This window comes from Daktulosphaira vitifoliae, unplaced genomic scaffold, assembly GCF_025091365.1.
Source record: "Daktulosphaira vitifoliae isolate Bord-2020 unplaced genomic scaffold, ASM2509136v1 Scaffold_1, whole genome shotgun sequence".
Classification (NCBI taxonomy): Eukaryota; Metazoa; Arthropoda; class Insecta; order Hemiptera; family Phylloxeridae; genus Daktulosphaira; species Daktulosphaira vitifoliae.
The window spans coordinates 61154891-61172650 of record NW_026099572.1 but is presented as its reverse complement, the minus strand read 5'-3'; the positions used below and the strand labels follow the sequence as shown (position 1 = coordinate 61172650).

The window sequence follows — 17760 nt, the reverse complement described above, 5'->3', positions numbered from 1 at the left end:
AAGTTATAAATGATATATTTCTATGTATATTTTTAGACAGAAATTTATCTATAAGATGTCTATTACATTTAAAAATATAACCAGAAAAAAAATTATTTTATTTATAAAAGAAAAATTCATTTCATTAAAGGAGTTTTTCAAATTTGAATTGTTAACATAATTTTACATTTAAGTAAAACTTAAAGACAGTTAATTTGAAATAATGAAATGTGAATAAAATTAATAGTTATTTGTGAAAAAAATAATAAAATACTATAAAAATTATAGGTAAAAAAAAGTATAACAATACCTAATATTACTTTAAAACTACAAAATATAAAACTATTCAATAACAAAATCACTTTATTAAAAAAAAAAATTAATTATAATTTATAAATATAACAAAAAAATATATATATAATAATAATATTGATATAGTTACTAATATAACGTTACACAAATTGCACTTGAATGTTTAAAAGAAGTTTCAAGAATAATTAGAAAGCAGTGTAATTTGATGCCTTTAGAAAACTAAGTTCATTTATAATAAATATTTTTTTTTTTCAAAATAATTTAATGTTTTTTTTGAAGTCTGAAAATTTTAGTTTCTTCATTGAAGGCGCGATAATTCATTAGGCAAAACAATATGTTTTATTTAAAAAACTCAAACTTAAAAATAATGACAGGAGAACAAAGAAGATACAAAATTATGTCCATTACTTAAAAAAATATCAAATAATTTGTTGGTAAGTGTAAAATAGAAGTAATAAATAAAACAAATTATTTCTTAAACAAGTAGATGTGTTCTCTTCAGTAGAATACAAATCAAATAAGTTTATTTGATCTAAATAAAAACACAAGAATTAATAATAAGTAACATTAACAATAGGAGAACACTTCTATCTAAGTAGTCTAGTTTACATCCAAGGTGGATGCCTATTCATAGGATCGTGCATGTTTAAATAACCTGGTGGGAAACCAGTAAGTCCTTGATGTAACATCATTGGGTGCCTTTGTAAGAATTGAGAATAAATATCTGAAGGGTTAGGATTGAATGCTTCTATCGGAGGAGCATATGAAGATTGAGGTCTAAATGCAGCAAAAGCAGGGTTTCGATCAGTTGGTTGTTGAGTTGCAGCAGCAGCTACTGCAGCTGAAGCTGCTTGATCAGCAAAATAACCAGTTGACCGCATCTCATTTAAATAATCTTGATAGCCTTCTTTAACAGCTGGATTAAAATTAAAATGCCCAGCTGACATTTGTGGTTTTACTAATGGCTGATAGTGATGAGGATAAGTAGAATTGTTGTGTGAAGGTTCAATAGTTCTAGAAGGTTCTGGGGGTGGCTGAGTGACAGCAACTGTTTTTTTCTTACGACCAGTCTTTTTAGCTGGTTTTGATGGTGGACCTTGTTCCATCATCATAGATCTGTTCATTTCCATTTTTGATTTGGTCATTTCAGCAACTGAAGGACTTGAATAAGTTGGTTGAGAAACTTTCATAACATCTGTCATAACAGTATTTGTATAAGCTGCCTGACTTACTTTTATCATTTCAGCCATAGAGGCATTAGAATATGTAGGTTGGTTCATATCCAGTTTACTATTTTTCATTATATCATTAACAGAAAGACCTGTATATCCTGGTTGATTATATCGATAATCTATATTTGTTGGTGGTATCATATTTGATAAAGGTCTTCCTGTAGTAAAATCAATATTTTGCGTTTTTCCTGGAATCATATCTTGAATTGGATGAGAATATGATTTTCCAGGTGGTAACACATAATTATATGGTCTTAAATTGATTTGTTTAGGATACTGATCGTAGGGGTTACTATAATTTAATCTGGGTTGAGGAGCTGCTTGCTTAAAATTAGGGGGCATAAACTGACCCGGTGTTGTGCGACTTGCATAATTTAATGGAGCTGAGGTATAACCAAGGCTATCTTTAGAATGATTTGAATAATTTAAAGGAGTTGATGTATAATGTGGTGCTGATACAAATGTTGAATGATTTTGAGTGCTGTAGTTAAATAAGGAATTGGGAACATTTTTTGGTTCACTTTCAGTTCTGTCCCGAGCTATTTGTAAATAATTTAGGCTATTTTGATAACTAACAGGTGGAAGTTGATGATCTAAACTTTGTTGGTAGGCTGAAGGAAGTGGTTGATCATTACGGGGTGGATAACCCATAGGATAACTTAAATCAGAATTAAAGTTTGAATTAGGCATTTGTCCAGGAGCAGGAACAAAAACTCGTTCTTGTTCTTTGCTCGCTATTGTTGGTGTAAACGCCATTTCTTGTGACCTTTCACTTTCATTATACATACGTTTTTTAACTGGGAATATGTTCTGTGTTTTTATTGCTGTATTTACAATAGGCTGAGGATATAACTCTGTATATGTATTTTGAGGAGAATTTTGAGAAGAGTTTTGAGTACCAATATATTGAGGATAGACATTCTGATTTTGTTGATACTCATCAGCTAAATTGGCTACTGGTTCTTTAGGACTATTTACAACATTATGAGGACTATAATAAGGACTATTACTTGAATCTTGAGGACTCAATATTAAATGATGAGGACTTTCTTTTGGACTATTAATAACATTATTGTGTGGACTACAACTAGCTTCATGAGGACTTCCAATAAAATTGTTGCTAGGACTATCACTAGGTAATTCCCTAGGACTAGTAAATGTATTCCGTGGACTTTGCCCATGTGGGCTAGCAGTCATCACGCTAGATGGATTTCTAGGACTACAACTACTACTTTTTTCAGAATTGGGCCTAGCAAAAGCATCTTGATAAAATCCAACTTTAAGTGGTGCATGAGGAATATTTAACACATTTTGATAGGGTTTTAATTGTTGAGGCGAATTAATAACAGATTGAGGTGATAAATATGGTTCATCAAGACTTGGACGAGGAGAATTCCAAGAATCATTTTGTGAAGACTGCTCAGAAACACTGCTTCCTGTACTTGTCTTCCTCTGTCTTTTAGCAATAGGTTTGTCAGGAGATACTAAAGGAGTAGTAGTAGTAGTAGTAGTTGTTTTTTTGTCTGCTTGAACTATAGTATCCTTTTTATCTGATTCTTTCAAAGTATAATCATATGGCACCATATCATTCATAGCATAAGCTGTGTAAATTGGAGAACTTTCATTAACTTCTTGTTTACGTTTAGGTGTAGGTTGAGTCTTTGGAGCTCCAAATGCTTTAAACCAAGCACTAAGATTAGGTGTTGTTTTTTCTGGCTTATCATCTTTTACTTCTAATTCAGATTTATTTTCTTCTTTTTTAAAGACATTATAATTTTCTTCTGGACTCTTCTCACATTCTACTTCCATTTTTTCTAAATCCTTATCTTCATAAGATACTTTAGAAGAAAATCCCATGAGATCAGTATTTAGGACTGTACCTAGGCTAAGAGTTGGTACAGTTTCTAAATCACTTTTTATTGCTTTATGTTTAGAAATAGTTTGACTATCTTCTTGTTTATTTGAGATCAAATTACCTTTACTTTTACCAGGTTGTAAACGATCTATTGTTCTTTGAACTTCACGCTTTTTCTTAACTGGTAGTCCAATTGGTTCTTTAGAAGGGCGCTTTTTTTCCTATAAATAAGAAAGTTAAGCATAGTAAAACTACTATTTCTATTGTAAAAATAACTAATACTTTAAAAAGTAGTCGAGGTTTGTCAAGCTTGTGTGCTTGCCGATATTCTGCATCTAAACGGGATGTTACCTCAGCATCATCCAATACAGATCCACCTAATGTTGCTATAGGTGAATTACTAGCAGAAGAAAAGTTAGGTGTATCATCCAACCACTTATTAATATCCTACCAAAACAATTAAAATAAAATGACCAATTAAAAATCTAATGAGTTTAGAATTTTAATCCTAATATTTTATATCTTGGTTTTAAAACTTGTCTAAAAAATATAGAAAATAAATTGGCTGCATTTTTGCTATAATAAATTATTAATGTACTAATTAGTTGAAACATTGAATAGTTGATAAAATTTTTAGTTGGTTTTTCACCAAAAATAACTAATTTGACTTCACTAAGATACTTAATTCACATTTATTATCATTTATGAGAAACAGAAAAATAAATTGTAATTTTTTTGATATAAATTAATAAGTATTTATTAAATATAATTAATTAATATATTTATATGGTTGTAGAAAGTATGAAAATTAAGAATTTAAATTTTGGATATATTATAATTAGAGCTCATAAACTATAAACTATAAACTTTATGCATTTATAAATTTTATTTTAGTCATCTCTAGAAGTATATCAATGATAAATAGATATACTTTTTTGTTTTTCTTAGTTCTAATCAATGTATATTCATTAGGATTTTAGTTTGAGAAAGACCTGGGAGGATTACTTAGTCTTAAAACTAAAGTTCCTGTGTTACTGTAAATACCTATGATTAATTTTCATGGAGTTGGGTGTTTCCGAAGTGGTCCAAACAAATATTATAAATGCATAGTTCCAAACCCTAATTATAACATATTATAATATATGGATTATATGGATTGAAAAAAAAAATGTACCCATTTTTTAGTACTAAATTTACTTGTGCAATAAATATTGCACTCCTAAAATATAATTTAATCTCTTACTCTTAATGTTTGTTCTGTAACTTCTTCAAGAGCTTGTACTTCAACTGCATTAGTATTTTTAACTACAGTATTCTTTTTAGACTTGACAAATTCTTTAACTGATTTTTTTTTAGTTTCTACTTTAGAATCTAAACTACATGAATCTTCATCAGTTTGTTGAATCAAACTATCAAATTTATTACTAAAACATTTTTATAAAATAATTATTTAATTAATTTCTAACGTTTATGCTAAAATAATAAAAATAAAAATTACCTAGAATCGGAACAATCTTGCAATTTCTCTTCATTTTCTTTATCAGTGTTATTGCTAGACTCTTTGCTACTAGTACTTCTTTGTCGATTTCTAGATTTTCTTGATCTCATTGTTCCATTTTCATACCTTTTGAGGTATGCCATTTCATCATCAGATCCATCAGATAACTCCCAGTCTAAATATTTATGAACACCCATGTTAAATACCCGTTGCAAGTTTCCACACATCACTGTATATTCTGGAGAAGAATAAATAAGAAGTAATTTTGTTTGATTACAATTACATATTAATTTTTAAATAATAAATTTACCATTTGTGGAACCATTGTATTGTTTACAGTTGGCTATAATAAGTTGAAAGTCATGTTTAAACTGATTAAATGTTTTGTACAATCCATCATTAAGCTTATCCTCCATTTGTTGAAGGTCCATTGGAGTTTTAACTACCCTGTAATAACTAGGAGCTATTTCTTCATCAACTGGTTCAAGAAATGGCCAAGCATCTTCATGATCTTTTAATTTGTTTAATATTTTGTACATACCAATTTGTAAATCTTCACTACTGGAACGAAACCTTTAATACATTTATAAAATTTATAAAAAAAAAATTAAGTTATATTTTACAGAAAAGTGTTACTCACCCCATATTTTTAGATTTTCTTTCTTTTGAAGCTTCTATCACAATTTGACCAGTAGCTGAAGCTAAGGAATTATTAGTTTGACGTCCAGTTTTCCTAGAGCTACTTGAAGAATACCCATGGCTTTCATTTTCGCTATCTGAATATGGTCTTTCTTTTGTTTTATTGGGTCTTTCAAGATTTTTTTTTTTTAATCCTTTTTTTTTTAAACCATCTTCATGTTCTTGACATAAATCTTCGTATTTCTTCCTCTCTTCTTTTTGTTGTTTAAGTTTTTCCAATCTTGTCGATTGTCTACGAGGTTGCATTTCTAGTAATCGTTTTCGTTGTAGTCTTTCTTTTTCTTCAAATAAACGAGGTATCTCTGGTAAAAAGTCTTCAGTAATAACTTGATGCAAGGCTCGAACATCTCTATTTTCAGAATCTTCAGTTTTAAGAGCTAATCGTTCCCAGTCACTTTCTGTAAAACAAATAACCTGCCACTTTCCTGAACCCATATCTACTTCTTCTTCATCGGTATCTGAACAAAGTGGCTCTCCTTTTTTTTTTCTTCCTCTTTTTTTCTTTTTCTACAAAATTAAATTAAGAATATAAAATCTCAGTTATCAATTAATAAAAGGAATAAAAAAATATAATACATTAGTATAACTATATTTTCAATTTAAATTTTCATAAAAATAATACAATGGTTACTGATATTGATAAATAAAGATAAATAGTTAATATTAAACATTAATATTTATTATAATTTATTATATCATTATAATCTCTCAAATATTTATATAAATAATCAAAATATGAATTTATTAAACATAAATTAATAATATTCTTTGTAAAGACTTCCTAAAATGTTTAATCACTTTCAATTTTGCAATTAAATCATTGCTCTTGAACTTTTAATGATCAATTTTAAAAGAAAACATATTAAATACTTTCACATTTAAAAAAATGTACATACCACTATATTTTTACAATAAGAATATTAGATATAGACTTACTTTTTTATTGCGAATTACTTTTTCATAATCCTCTTTGTACAAACGAGTACCATAAAAATACCAGTATGCAGATTTGTTTTCATCATAGCCCAAGGGATGTACTCTTAAGCTATCAGAGTCAAGATTTTTAAGAGATTCCATGACATCATCAGCATCTAGCCTAAAATCGCATAAGGTATGAAGTATCTCAACTTTTGTTCGAAGTGGTAAGAATTGAAAGTCAATGTCTGAGTTAAAAGGGTTCTTTAGATTATATTCCTATAAAAAATAATTTTAAAATCAATTAACATATGAAAGAGAAATGTATAGTAAAATTTTTTGAACATTATTAAAATTTTCTTTTTCCTCGCCTTTTTCCTAACTACTTGGGATCGGCGGCCCTAATTCTAAACTTGCACAACACGATCTTCCACATAATCTATTCATACATCAGCTGTCCTCATATCACATTCAATGACATTCCTCCATCTCTTTTTTGGTCTTTTTCTACCTCTTCTTCCTTTAATATTCATTTCTTTAAGTGTTCTTACAGTTTCCAATTCCTTTCTTCTCATAACATGACTAATCTATCTATGTCTATTTTCTCTAATCTTATTCACAATTGCTGCTACATCTATACCTCCTCTTATGTTTTGCGTTCCTTATCCTATCTTCTCTAGACATACATCATCCATCTTAGCATTCTCATTTCTGCTACACTTATTTTCTTATCGACCATACATTCTGAACCATAAATCATAGAACTTACCTCTTAGCCTCATGAAATTCTTTTATTGCATAACACACCAGACGCTTCTCTGCACTTCAACCACCAACACTTAATCCTGTGTCTTACATCTTTGTCAATACCACTGCTCTTTTGCACAATTGATCCTAAATACTTAAAACTTTCCACCTCTCCTATCACGTCCTCACCTACTGTCACTGATCTCCTCAATTACCCTGCCTCCTGTTCTTTTTTGTCAAACTTGTACTCTATATACTCTGTCTTACTCCAACTTATTCTTAATCTCTTTCATTCAAGTACTGATCTCTACACCTCCAGCCATTAATTAATTTTTTCCCTATTTTCTCCTACTAATACTATATTGTCAACAAATAACATGCACCACAGTCTCTCTCCCTGTATTTTTCTAGTAATTTCATTCATTACTATGGAAAATAAGAAAGGGCTTAAAACAGAACATTGGTGCACTCCTATTCTTACCCTAAAATCTTTAGGCACATTTTTTACACTGGTATAAGTGCCACCATACATATCTTCTATTATATTAATGTACCTTTTTGGAACTATTTTTTTCATTAATGCCCACTTTAAAACCTCTCTTGGTATTCTATGATACACTATTTCTAAATCTATAAATACCATACACAACTTTCTTCTTTCCCCTATACTTTTCTATTAGTTATCTTACACAAAAAATATTTGAACATAATTAAAATAATTATAGTATAAATTGTCAAATCATGACTGAATTTTACTTTGAATTATTTTATTTATAAAACCACTAAATATAATCACCTGTTTATAGAAAATAGTGAAAAAAAATTAGCTCTTTTAATTTAGCTAAAAGTATTCTCAACACATTCAATTTTTTTAAATTATAAGTCTTAATAAAAACTACTGGGAATATTAAATCTTCCAATATATTTTGTAAAATTTAATTTAATTTAAATGGGTAAAAAAGTTTAACTGATAAAACCAATTAAAAATTGTATGTCAAAAATAGAGTTTTAAGTAATTTTTACATTTCTATGTAAAAAATGTATACATTAAAGATTTTAACTTATTAAAAATTTAATTAAAATTGAGGACAGGTGCAATTACAATTGTTATAAATTGGACATATAGAGCTATAGCTTGTTCTCTCTAATATATTGATGACATTTTGTTTTGTCATTATTTGAGAATAAAAAAATTTATGGAGACCTTTTCTAGAGCTGGTTATGAATACTAGGTAGGTCTGGTCCAACCCACTGGACCAACCACTGTGAAAAACCTTTAGTTTTTAAAACATATGTTTCATCTCAGCTAACTTATAAAATTTTTTGTCTGTTTCTACATGGATAGAAGAATATAGTAATGGTCTAGGTACATATAAGAGGCGAGTACATTTTTAAGAACTTTTAAGAAGCATTATTTAAAATTATTTATTATTAATTAAAACTTTTGAAATGGTATAAAATGGTGTAAATATACAAATCACTCAGTTTTCTATATTCATTACATACATTTATTATTTTTTAATTAAAAATTTCACTTAGCCAATTTATGTACTAGACTATTGATATGGTGTCTCAAAATAAAAACATTATTAAACGACAACCTGGAAAATGGTCGTCAAAATATATTGAAATTAACACTGACCTTGCATTTTTCCCTGAATAATCTACGCAAAAACATTTGGTAATTGAATGTGGATATGCTATTGTTGCCAAAGCAGCCTGACAAAAGTCTTGCAATGAGTTCCTGTAATAATGAGTTGCCATTGTCTTCAGTTCCATCGGTCAATAATGCAGCTTCGAGATCCTTAAATGGTTATAAATCAATAGAATAACACATATTAAAAAAATATAGTGTGTAAATAGACAAGAAAATCCTTTACTTCGATATCAAAATCTAGCAGATCGAAGGATACACGGAACAAAGAACAAAAATGAGCAATACTCGGAACTTCCCACCATGAATGGATATCTAAAAACCAAAAAATTTATTAAAAGTTGTTAAAAATTACAATTATTAACCTTATAGAAAAGGAAAGAAGTTTAACAATTTTTTAAATCAATATTTTATATAGTACTTTTACGCACGTTTACATAATTAAAAACAAACACTATGATTTGTATAACATTAAATTGACCAGAGACCTCTAATATTATGTAATTTGTTAAAATTAAATAAATATTGGTAATTCATTATTGATAATGCAAGTACGACACTACTTCTTGTAATAACACCATGTTAAATACAAAACTATCATGATTTGGATTGTATATAACAAATAACTATTTAACACACTGAATCTTAAAAAAAAAATTGAAATAGAAAAACATTTGAGCCACATTATATATAATATGGCATTAAAAATGTATTTATTTACGCATTTGAAAAAAATATAATAGTGATAACATTCATTACCTATATATATATTGCACAAGAGTAATTAAAATCCAGTTAAACATTGGAAAAATAATACAGCTAGAAAACGCCTTTAAAATATGAGAAAAAAATTGATCTGAAAATTTAATGAAACAATAAAAATTTTATATAAAAAGTGGAGTTATAATACTAGTAGTGTGCAATGGTATAGCTAAGAGTGGCTAAAGGGACTATAGCCCCCCCTCCCCAATTATGACTATTATTTCTGTTAACAGTATATGACTTTGACGTTAGTAAGAGCATGTGATAAGCCAAATACAAAAACAAAAGGTCATTCGCTACCGCTAAGCAAAAATTTCTAGCTACACCACTACTACTAATGTGAATAACATTAGTCAAGTTTTCTTAGATAGAACTTTAGATACAATTATCATATTGTTAAAAATTTATAAATACTCATTTAATTACAAGCATTTTAATACATAAAGTGGGTATGGAACGCTGGTGGAGTATACAAACACCAGTTGAACTGCACCCACTTGCACTACATAATCACTATAGAGTAAAATGCTTATAATTCAATAAATAAAAAATTTTATCGACCTATAAATATTTTTTCTAAAAAAAAAAAATAAAAATTATTATTTGGAAATTTTGGAAAAATTAGAACAATATATTATTATTTTTTTCTTATTAATGATAAATAACTGTTTATCACTAATAAACAATATACAATGCATATTTTTTATTATAATAAAATTATGCTTAAAACGGAGTCTAAAATATCAATAATTTTTAAGGAAAATTTATTGTTAAAAATAAATTTAACAATTAAATTTTATTTGTATTTAAAATTTTAATATAATTTAATGCAAGTAATTGAAACGTACAACAAATATTACATGTAATAAAAAAGTAGTGACGTGTAATATACGAAATTACCTACGTGAATATGACACAACGGCCCCGTTCACAAACGAGAGATCTCTTATGCAGTAATAAGTACTAATACAAGTTTAATATTAGTACTTAGAGATGTCACTGAAAACACTCAGTTTCTTTTTTCAATTATTAATTCTCAATATCAAAATAATTATAATGATGAAACCAGGAGCGTATTTCACCCCCCCCCCCCCCCCCCCCANTAAACATTTTATGACTGATATAAAACTATATAACCATATATGGTTACATATCATATCAAATATATATGACTGATACGATAATAAATCATAATATTATTTTAAGTGATTTAAATGTTAATTATTCAAAAGTAAAACGAAAAATAGTAATTTTTAATTTAAACTTTTTTAAACTTAAATTTTAACCAAACTTTGTTTATCTAGTTAATTGCAATTATGTAAGTAAAAAACTGTTAGTGAATAGCTAAAATGAAATTTGCAAAATAAATATATTTACTAAAACACACCAGCTCTTATAAGAGTGATTAGTTTTTTTTTATTAATCTTAGAAATTTTACAGTATCAGTTTGAACAATTACATTATTGTGTATTACACGTTAATATTATTTAATTGTCTTACTAAAATTTAAAAATATAGTGTGTATTTGTATTATCATTGTTTTTGGTGAGGGACCGTGGAGACTTCAGCTTTCATAACATTTGTAGCCCTTACAGATGAATTAAATTTTCTTGGGATAGATAAAGGCAATATGGTAAAAGAGATTAGCGTTAGGTATATTATCAAAAATTATGAAATTGAACGATGATAGCCCTTACAGACAAAATTTGAAACTACGCCATGTGTATCAAGACCTAAAAATAATTATTTATCATTTTATATATAAATTTAAAAATTTTAGCACAGATGTTTAATTTATTCATTTGAATTATATTAAAAAAATTTCACTTATTTATGTATTACTTCACACAATTAATATTATTCTACAAATAAAACTTCAATAATGCAAATAAAATAATTTGATTTTTGAAAATTTTCAGAGACAGATTCCTAATACTTAAAATTTAATTGACTAATATGTGGATACATATTGTTAAAATGTAAGTGATATTTATTTTAATGAAGAAGAATTTTGAAAAAAAAAAGGCCTTTTATTAAATTACAATTCAATAGATCACAGCCTTGTCCATTATTATTTATTAGTGGTTAAATAAATTTTAGGTTGAAATGGAATAATTCGACTCTTTAATGAGTGAACAGGAAATTCAGTAATGAAAATTTAAACTATTTTTTTTTCATAATGTAAATATAAAGTTTGCATTGAAACCATTTTTACAGTATTTATAAAATATGCTTTAGGTTAAATCTACTCAAGTATTTGTAATTGTTATTAAGTTACTATATATCTTAATATATGTTAATTACATTTTAATATATCTCAAATTTTTGGGAACATATCAAGTGGCTTCAAACAAAAATTAATTACTATATCATATTAAAAAAAAAATGTAATTTCTCTAAAAGCTACTGAAATAATTTACCACCTATGTACTATATACTTTTAAACTATTATTAGTTTGATAAAAAAGGGATGGTGTGGTCGAGTCGGTAATGTGGCAGTGCTTGACGGACACTTCCTCTGGTTTAAAACTCTGTTTCAGGCGGCTTCATTTGTCGAACGAGAAACAGTTCGGTAATTGGAGTCACCATCCCTCTCTGCGGCGACGTACTAACCAACCGTCCCGGAGTATCAATGACCAAGAAAACTTCCCCTTTAGGGAGGTCACTATAAGCCTTAAGGGCCTGGGAAAGCATTAAAAAAAAATTAGTATGATAAAAAAACATTTTTATTTGTCTAAATATATCGTATTCCTACAGTAGAAACATTTAATTATTAAAAACGGAGTAAAGAGTCAACTTGTTTTCATATTTAATTTATATATTAAACATCTGTAAATTACAAAAATTTAAACAGTAAATATCATTGTCAGAGAAGATTTTACGACCAACGAAAAAAACCTTATTTATTTTGTCTAAAATATTTTATTAGTTTTTTTTTTTAAATAATTATTTTTAGCACTTTTATAACTTAATCAAATTATTCATTTTTCTATTAAGCCGGAAATTTTCAATTCAAAACAATTACTTTCATATTTTTTTCCAACATTTTAAAGTAATTAATCTTAAACTACAGTTTTTGATAATTATTAAATTAACTAGTTTTAAATGACCCAGGACAAAAAAAATATTTATGGTTTATAATATTTAGATAAATCCTATAAGGAATGTCGTTATTGATTCCAAATCACAAAAATGTATACAAAATATTTTTAAAAAATCGTTTTTCTTAAAATTTACAAAATTTGGTTTAATTATATCATAAAAGAGTTGTGTGAAATTTGAGACTGCTCCGACAAGTTTAACCTGTTTTTTTTTAATTTTTAAACTTGATTATAACATTAATTTATCAAAAAATTAACCTAAACTTTTCACTAACTTTTTTTTGGTACGAAATTATGCTATACATTTATAACCAATAAATAGACATTTTTATGGGGATTAAAAAAATGTTATTATTTAGTCTTTATACGTAATTGAAATCCAACATAATTTCAGTTAGTAGAAAAAACATGCATAAATCTCGTAAAATTTGTTGTTTTTTGTGAAAATTACTTTTTTATCGCAGTTACATTTAAATTAAGTAAATCTGTGTTTCACGAATTGAAGTATATTTTTGAATATGTAATTATTGCTTAATTATTAATTATCTTAGAAACTAGATATGATGAAGCCAATAAGATCAGTATAATTATAAAATGTTCGTAGTTTTATATACGTTTAAAACATGACAACAACTTTGGGACCAGAAAAATTTGTTGTGGTGGCTGGAGGTAAACGTTGTGTTATAGTTTTTATCGCTAGTAATTTACCGCCCGTACTCTTCACCCCGCTTAGGTTGAGAATAACTTCCGAAAACCAGAAAATTATAATTGACCAATAATTTTCTACTTCAAAGCTAATTAAATATGTATGTTGTCATTAAAAAAAATAAACTTGACAACCATATAAATTAAAAGGGATGATTCGAAAAGTAATTCATAGCCTATAAATCAAGAAATATATGTAACTAAAAAACAGTAAAATTCGTTTTATTTTCAATATTGTATTTACTTTGTGAATAATCGAGTGGTTTATGATAAACTGGACACTTCGTATAAAAATTTAAAAATAAATATAGTAAATAATGTTTCACTGTAAAACACAATAGTTTAGCTTTTTATTTGTTTAGTAAATAAAGTATACAGGACTTAATAAATGATACATCTGAAAATTATATTGGTTACCATTTTTTTTACTAAAAAAATAAGTTAATGCACATACGAGTCGAATACAATTTTTTAAATAAAATATAGACTATATATCTCATACTCTTAGGTAGAAATAGAATACAAATTTTGAAGGGTTTATAATATATTGCAATATAACTCCCTCGCTCTAAATGATGTTTTTAAATAAAATTTTCCAAATAATTTTTTATTTTATGTGGGGTAGAGGTTAGTCCTCCAGCTCCACCCTATTTATTTGCCTGTGCTCCTATATAATGTTTACATTGAAATAGACACAGTGAGAATATTTTTACAGTTTGTGCGATAGTACTACAAATCGAAATTATGCCATTGAGGCAGTCCTTGATCGATTTTGCGTGGTTTTTCTATTTGATGGCCGAATGATGTGATGAAGTAACAACACTAAATAATAAAATTGACGCTATCAATAAATACAATTAACTTTATTAATTATAACTTAATTCTCATTGTATATTAAATATAGTTTACTATAAATATTTCCACAAAAATATAATTTAGAATTGTTATAAATTTGTAATTTTTAAAATGTTAAAAATTATTAGTGAAAATATATTCTCAAATAAGTTAAAATAATTTTTTTTCCTCCAAATTTTATTTCTAGTGTTAAGACCAATAATATTTTTCAAAACATGTTAATATGAACATTTTTTTTTACAGCTTTTGGACAATTAAATGTTTTATTAAAATTTATATATAATATAAACGATTAAAAAAATTATTTTAGAAAGTGACAATTAATGCAGTTCATTAAAAAGACGCAAAACGCCCTTTCTCCAAATGCATCTAGTAAATATTGTAAAACTTAAATATAATTTCACAATGTCGTGATTTAAGTTTTTTAAAGGTCACTAAACTAGAATTGTACTTTTTATTTGATTAAGTTTTATAGAACATTGATCACATTACAGTAGTTTGTAAAGAACAATTAAATTACCATAAAATTACACGTATTTTTTGCACTTAATAATTTGCATGTTATAACCGCCGACAGACGCAATCAAAGCTTAGAAGAGTCAACTATCATAATTGTTGAACATTTCAAATCTTAATTTTTATATAAAAACCTTACAAAATAAATAATCAGCCACAGACTATTCGGTGGTTATTTTAATTTTTTTAAATGATTAAAATTTAAACAAACATACTTGAAATTATGGTAATGTAAACACAATTGGATTAATTAGAATTATACTGCACATAATATGTAACTGAAATATCGGTCAAATACCATTAGATTCTGTCACAAGGTCTAATAGATTTGTAGCAGCAGCCATATAAAATAAAGTTTCATTTTATTATTATTTAATGATCTTATTTCAAATCGTATTTCATTAAGTAAAAATATTAAGTCTTTTGTTATTGAGTTTTAGTTCGGGAAAAAAAGTTGTAACGCATACATTAAACGAATATGACTGCCAGAATAATTGCATGAAATTCGATGACATATTAGAAAATCTAAAAAAAAATCTCATTTTTTTTATAGAAATACTAGAACAACTTTACAAAAAAGACAAACAATTTCTCTCTTAAGTCGTTCAAAACAAATGCACAGTAATGAAATTGCTCGCGAAAAATATGGTAGAGAACAATTTAATATAATTTATTTGACTATCATTTTGTAAATTCTTGTTTACGTGCAAATAATCGGAAAATACATTTTTTTAAATATCTTTAAAAATAAATGTAGGTTATTTAGCAGTTAAGTTTTAAGTTAAAACGATAGACATATGCACTTTTCCATCCTTCAATTTTCTTGTTTTCTAAACGAATACTTTTCACAATTAAAAGTTTTTTAAAAATGTCAACAATTTACAGTTAAAAAAAAAAAACACAATTCAAAGAAATCGAAATTTAAAAATATATAAATAATACATCATTAGAACTTTGTACAATTGTAATCTTGAAAATGCGAAAGAATATGATATTCAACACTCTCAGAATAACTTCCTTACTTCATTATAATCAATGGCTATACTTACAGTTGGGGTTATTAATTTTAGATACGAAAATAATACATTAAAAACAGAATGCGGAATGTATAATTTATAAAATGTCATAAAAATATACCCCAAGTTTCAAAAGTGAAAACAATAGTCGGTAATTTATTTGTGTACAAAGCATTTTAACCCGTCGTAATACATTAGATGTGTATTTTTGATAGTAAAATATACAGTATTATTACATGTTTAACGCTGTCTTAATTTTCAGGTACCCGTAAAAATGTACAATGGCTATTGGAAAAAAATTTATGAGAGCTGTAATACGCACAGATAATGTGTCATATCTACTCGACTTGCCCGAACTCCACACGAAATGCGAGTGCGGGTCACGAAAGGAATACTTTAGTTAATAAATAAACCGTCCTTCGAAAACAATGCATTGGTACATGTGTTATGAGGACCAATTGGACGTATTGCACGTACAGACGTTTGTAAACGTTTTAAAGCAGTGACAATTTTTTGTCAACATGAAATAATTAGGATTACTGTGTATGTAACAACTAACACGCAGCCATTATTCGAGGATTAACGCAGAACTACGTGAGGACCATGTGGTAAAAACTTATGTTTTATGATCTTTGAAAAAAAAAATTGACAAATAAGCCCAACGACGCAGGTTTCCAAAAAACTAACTCGAAATAGCGTCTACACATTCAAGACAACCTCAGCAATAGCTAACCGAGCAACACCACAAACGTTACGGAACTAACACGAAAATGAACACAGTCCGACAGTGGCACACAAGGTGTGGGACCGTTCATGACGATATCCACCGGAGATCACGGCTTACTCAGCTGTGGGCCGGCAGCGAAACTTAGTGGCGGTGGTGGCGGAGGCGTTCGGGGGATTGACGACGGCGGCGACGGCAGCGTTGTTGTTTGCAACGGGCGCGCGCTCAGTGGGCCCCAAACCAGGGGCGGCGGTGATCGCGCGCGCGCTCCTTTACCGCCGCCAACTGCGACGCAATGCAACCAGAACGTACAGACACGTTCAGGGCAGAAAGTACTGAATTTATCCAAACGAAAATTTAATGGATTTTCAGAAACAATTAAAAAATTATTGTTATTCGAATGAAACACCACAGAACCATTTCGCGCGCTATGACGACCACGTGAAAACAAGTTCAAGACGTGAAAGGACGAAAAAATGTTAACTCGATTGTTTCCCTACCAGCTAAAAATAAATATTTAATGAAAAAAAATAACTTACCATCCATTTAGAAATATTGTGATTGTGTCGTTTGGTTGTCCCGGTTGGACAAATACTGTAACTCGTAATGTAACGTGCACGGCGAAAATTCCATTTGCGACGATAACGAGTAACGTGTACTATGAGTACATCACGCAATCACCGTCAAATACGGACTGGAGCGGGAGTGGGCTGATGGAAGCCTGCCGCCCGTGTGCGTTCACCTCTGGCACCGGCCCAGCGGTGGGGGTCGATTGTTGTCGACCGTTACCGAAGTGTTTGCTGCCGTTATATCGATAACCGGACTCTTCGATTATCGTGCCTTCATACATCAGTAGAAATTTCATTTACGGCCCATTATTCCAAATACAAAATGTTTAAAAATGAACGTACGATTCGCACATCATTTCAATTTTTCAAACTGATATTAAACAGGAAAACAAGAACTTGCGGTATCACTGACTTGTTCATAACATTCTACAAAAGTGAAAATTAAGAGACACTGTGGCCTGTATTGGCAGGTATCGATGTAGTCTATCTAATAGTTAACTATCGAGACTTATCGAAAACATTTGTAAATCGACTGTGATCAACTGTTATATACTGTAGTAGTGACGGCGCAATGCCACGCTCGAGTACTGTTAACGGGAGTTTATGTCAAAAGTAGGCAGA

The 17760-nt window shown here is 28.4% G+C and overlaps 1 protein-coding gene across 2 annotated transcripts; it reads right to left on the bottom strand.

The window, feature by feature from the left end:
- Positions 1 to 368: 368 nt before the first annotated feature.
- Positions 369 to 17288, bottom strand: LOC126895650 (bromodomain-containing protein 4-like). 2 transcript variants are annotated; one of them, XM_050667776.1, is made up of 10 exons: positions 17110 to 17288; positions 9118 to 9206; positions 8880 to 9041; positions 6512 to 6769; positions 5517 to 6082; positions 5187 to 5437; positions 4877 to 5114; positions 4622 to 4802; positions 3661 to 3825; positions 369 to 3599 (listed from the first exon to the last, which is right to left on the bottom strand). In XM_050667776.1, exons 1-10 carry the CDS (start codon positions 17114 to 17116, stop codon positions 897 to 899), a joined length of 4620 nt encoding a protein of 1539 aa, XP_050523733.1. In that variant the 5' UTR covers positions 17117 to 17288; the 3' UTR covers positions 369 to 896. The 2 variants fall into 2 exon arrangements, with proteins under 2 accessions (XP_050523733.1, XP_050523732.1); XM_050667775.1 differs by having other exon boundaries at positions 5187 to 5449; positions 17110 to 17287.
- Positions 17289 to 17760: the final 472 nt, after the last annotated feature.

Bases quoted from the DNA above. Each gene is read 5' to 3' on its own strand.
- LOC126895650 (XM_050667775.1), bottom strand. The intron at 5,115-5,186 runs GTAAATTTATTA...ATTCTTCTCCAG, and splicing joins ATACAATGGTTCCACAAATG to AATATACAGTGATGTGTGGA. The intron at 3,826-4,621 runs GTAAGAGATTAA...TTGTTTTGGTAG, and splicing joins TTACAGAACAAACATTAAGA to GATATTAATAAGTGGTTGGA.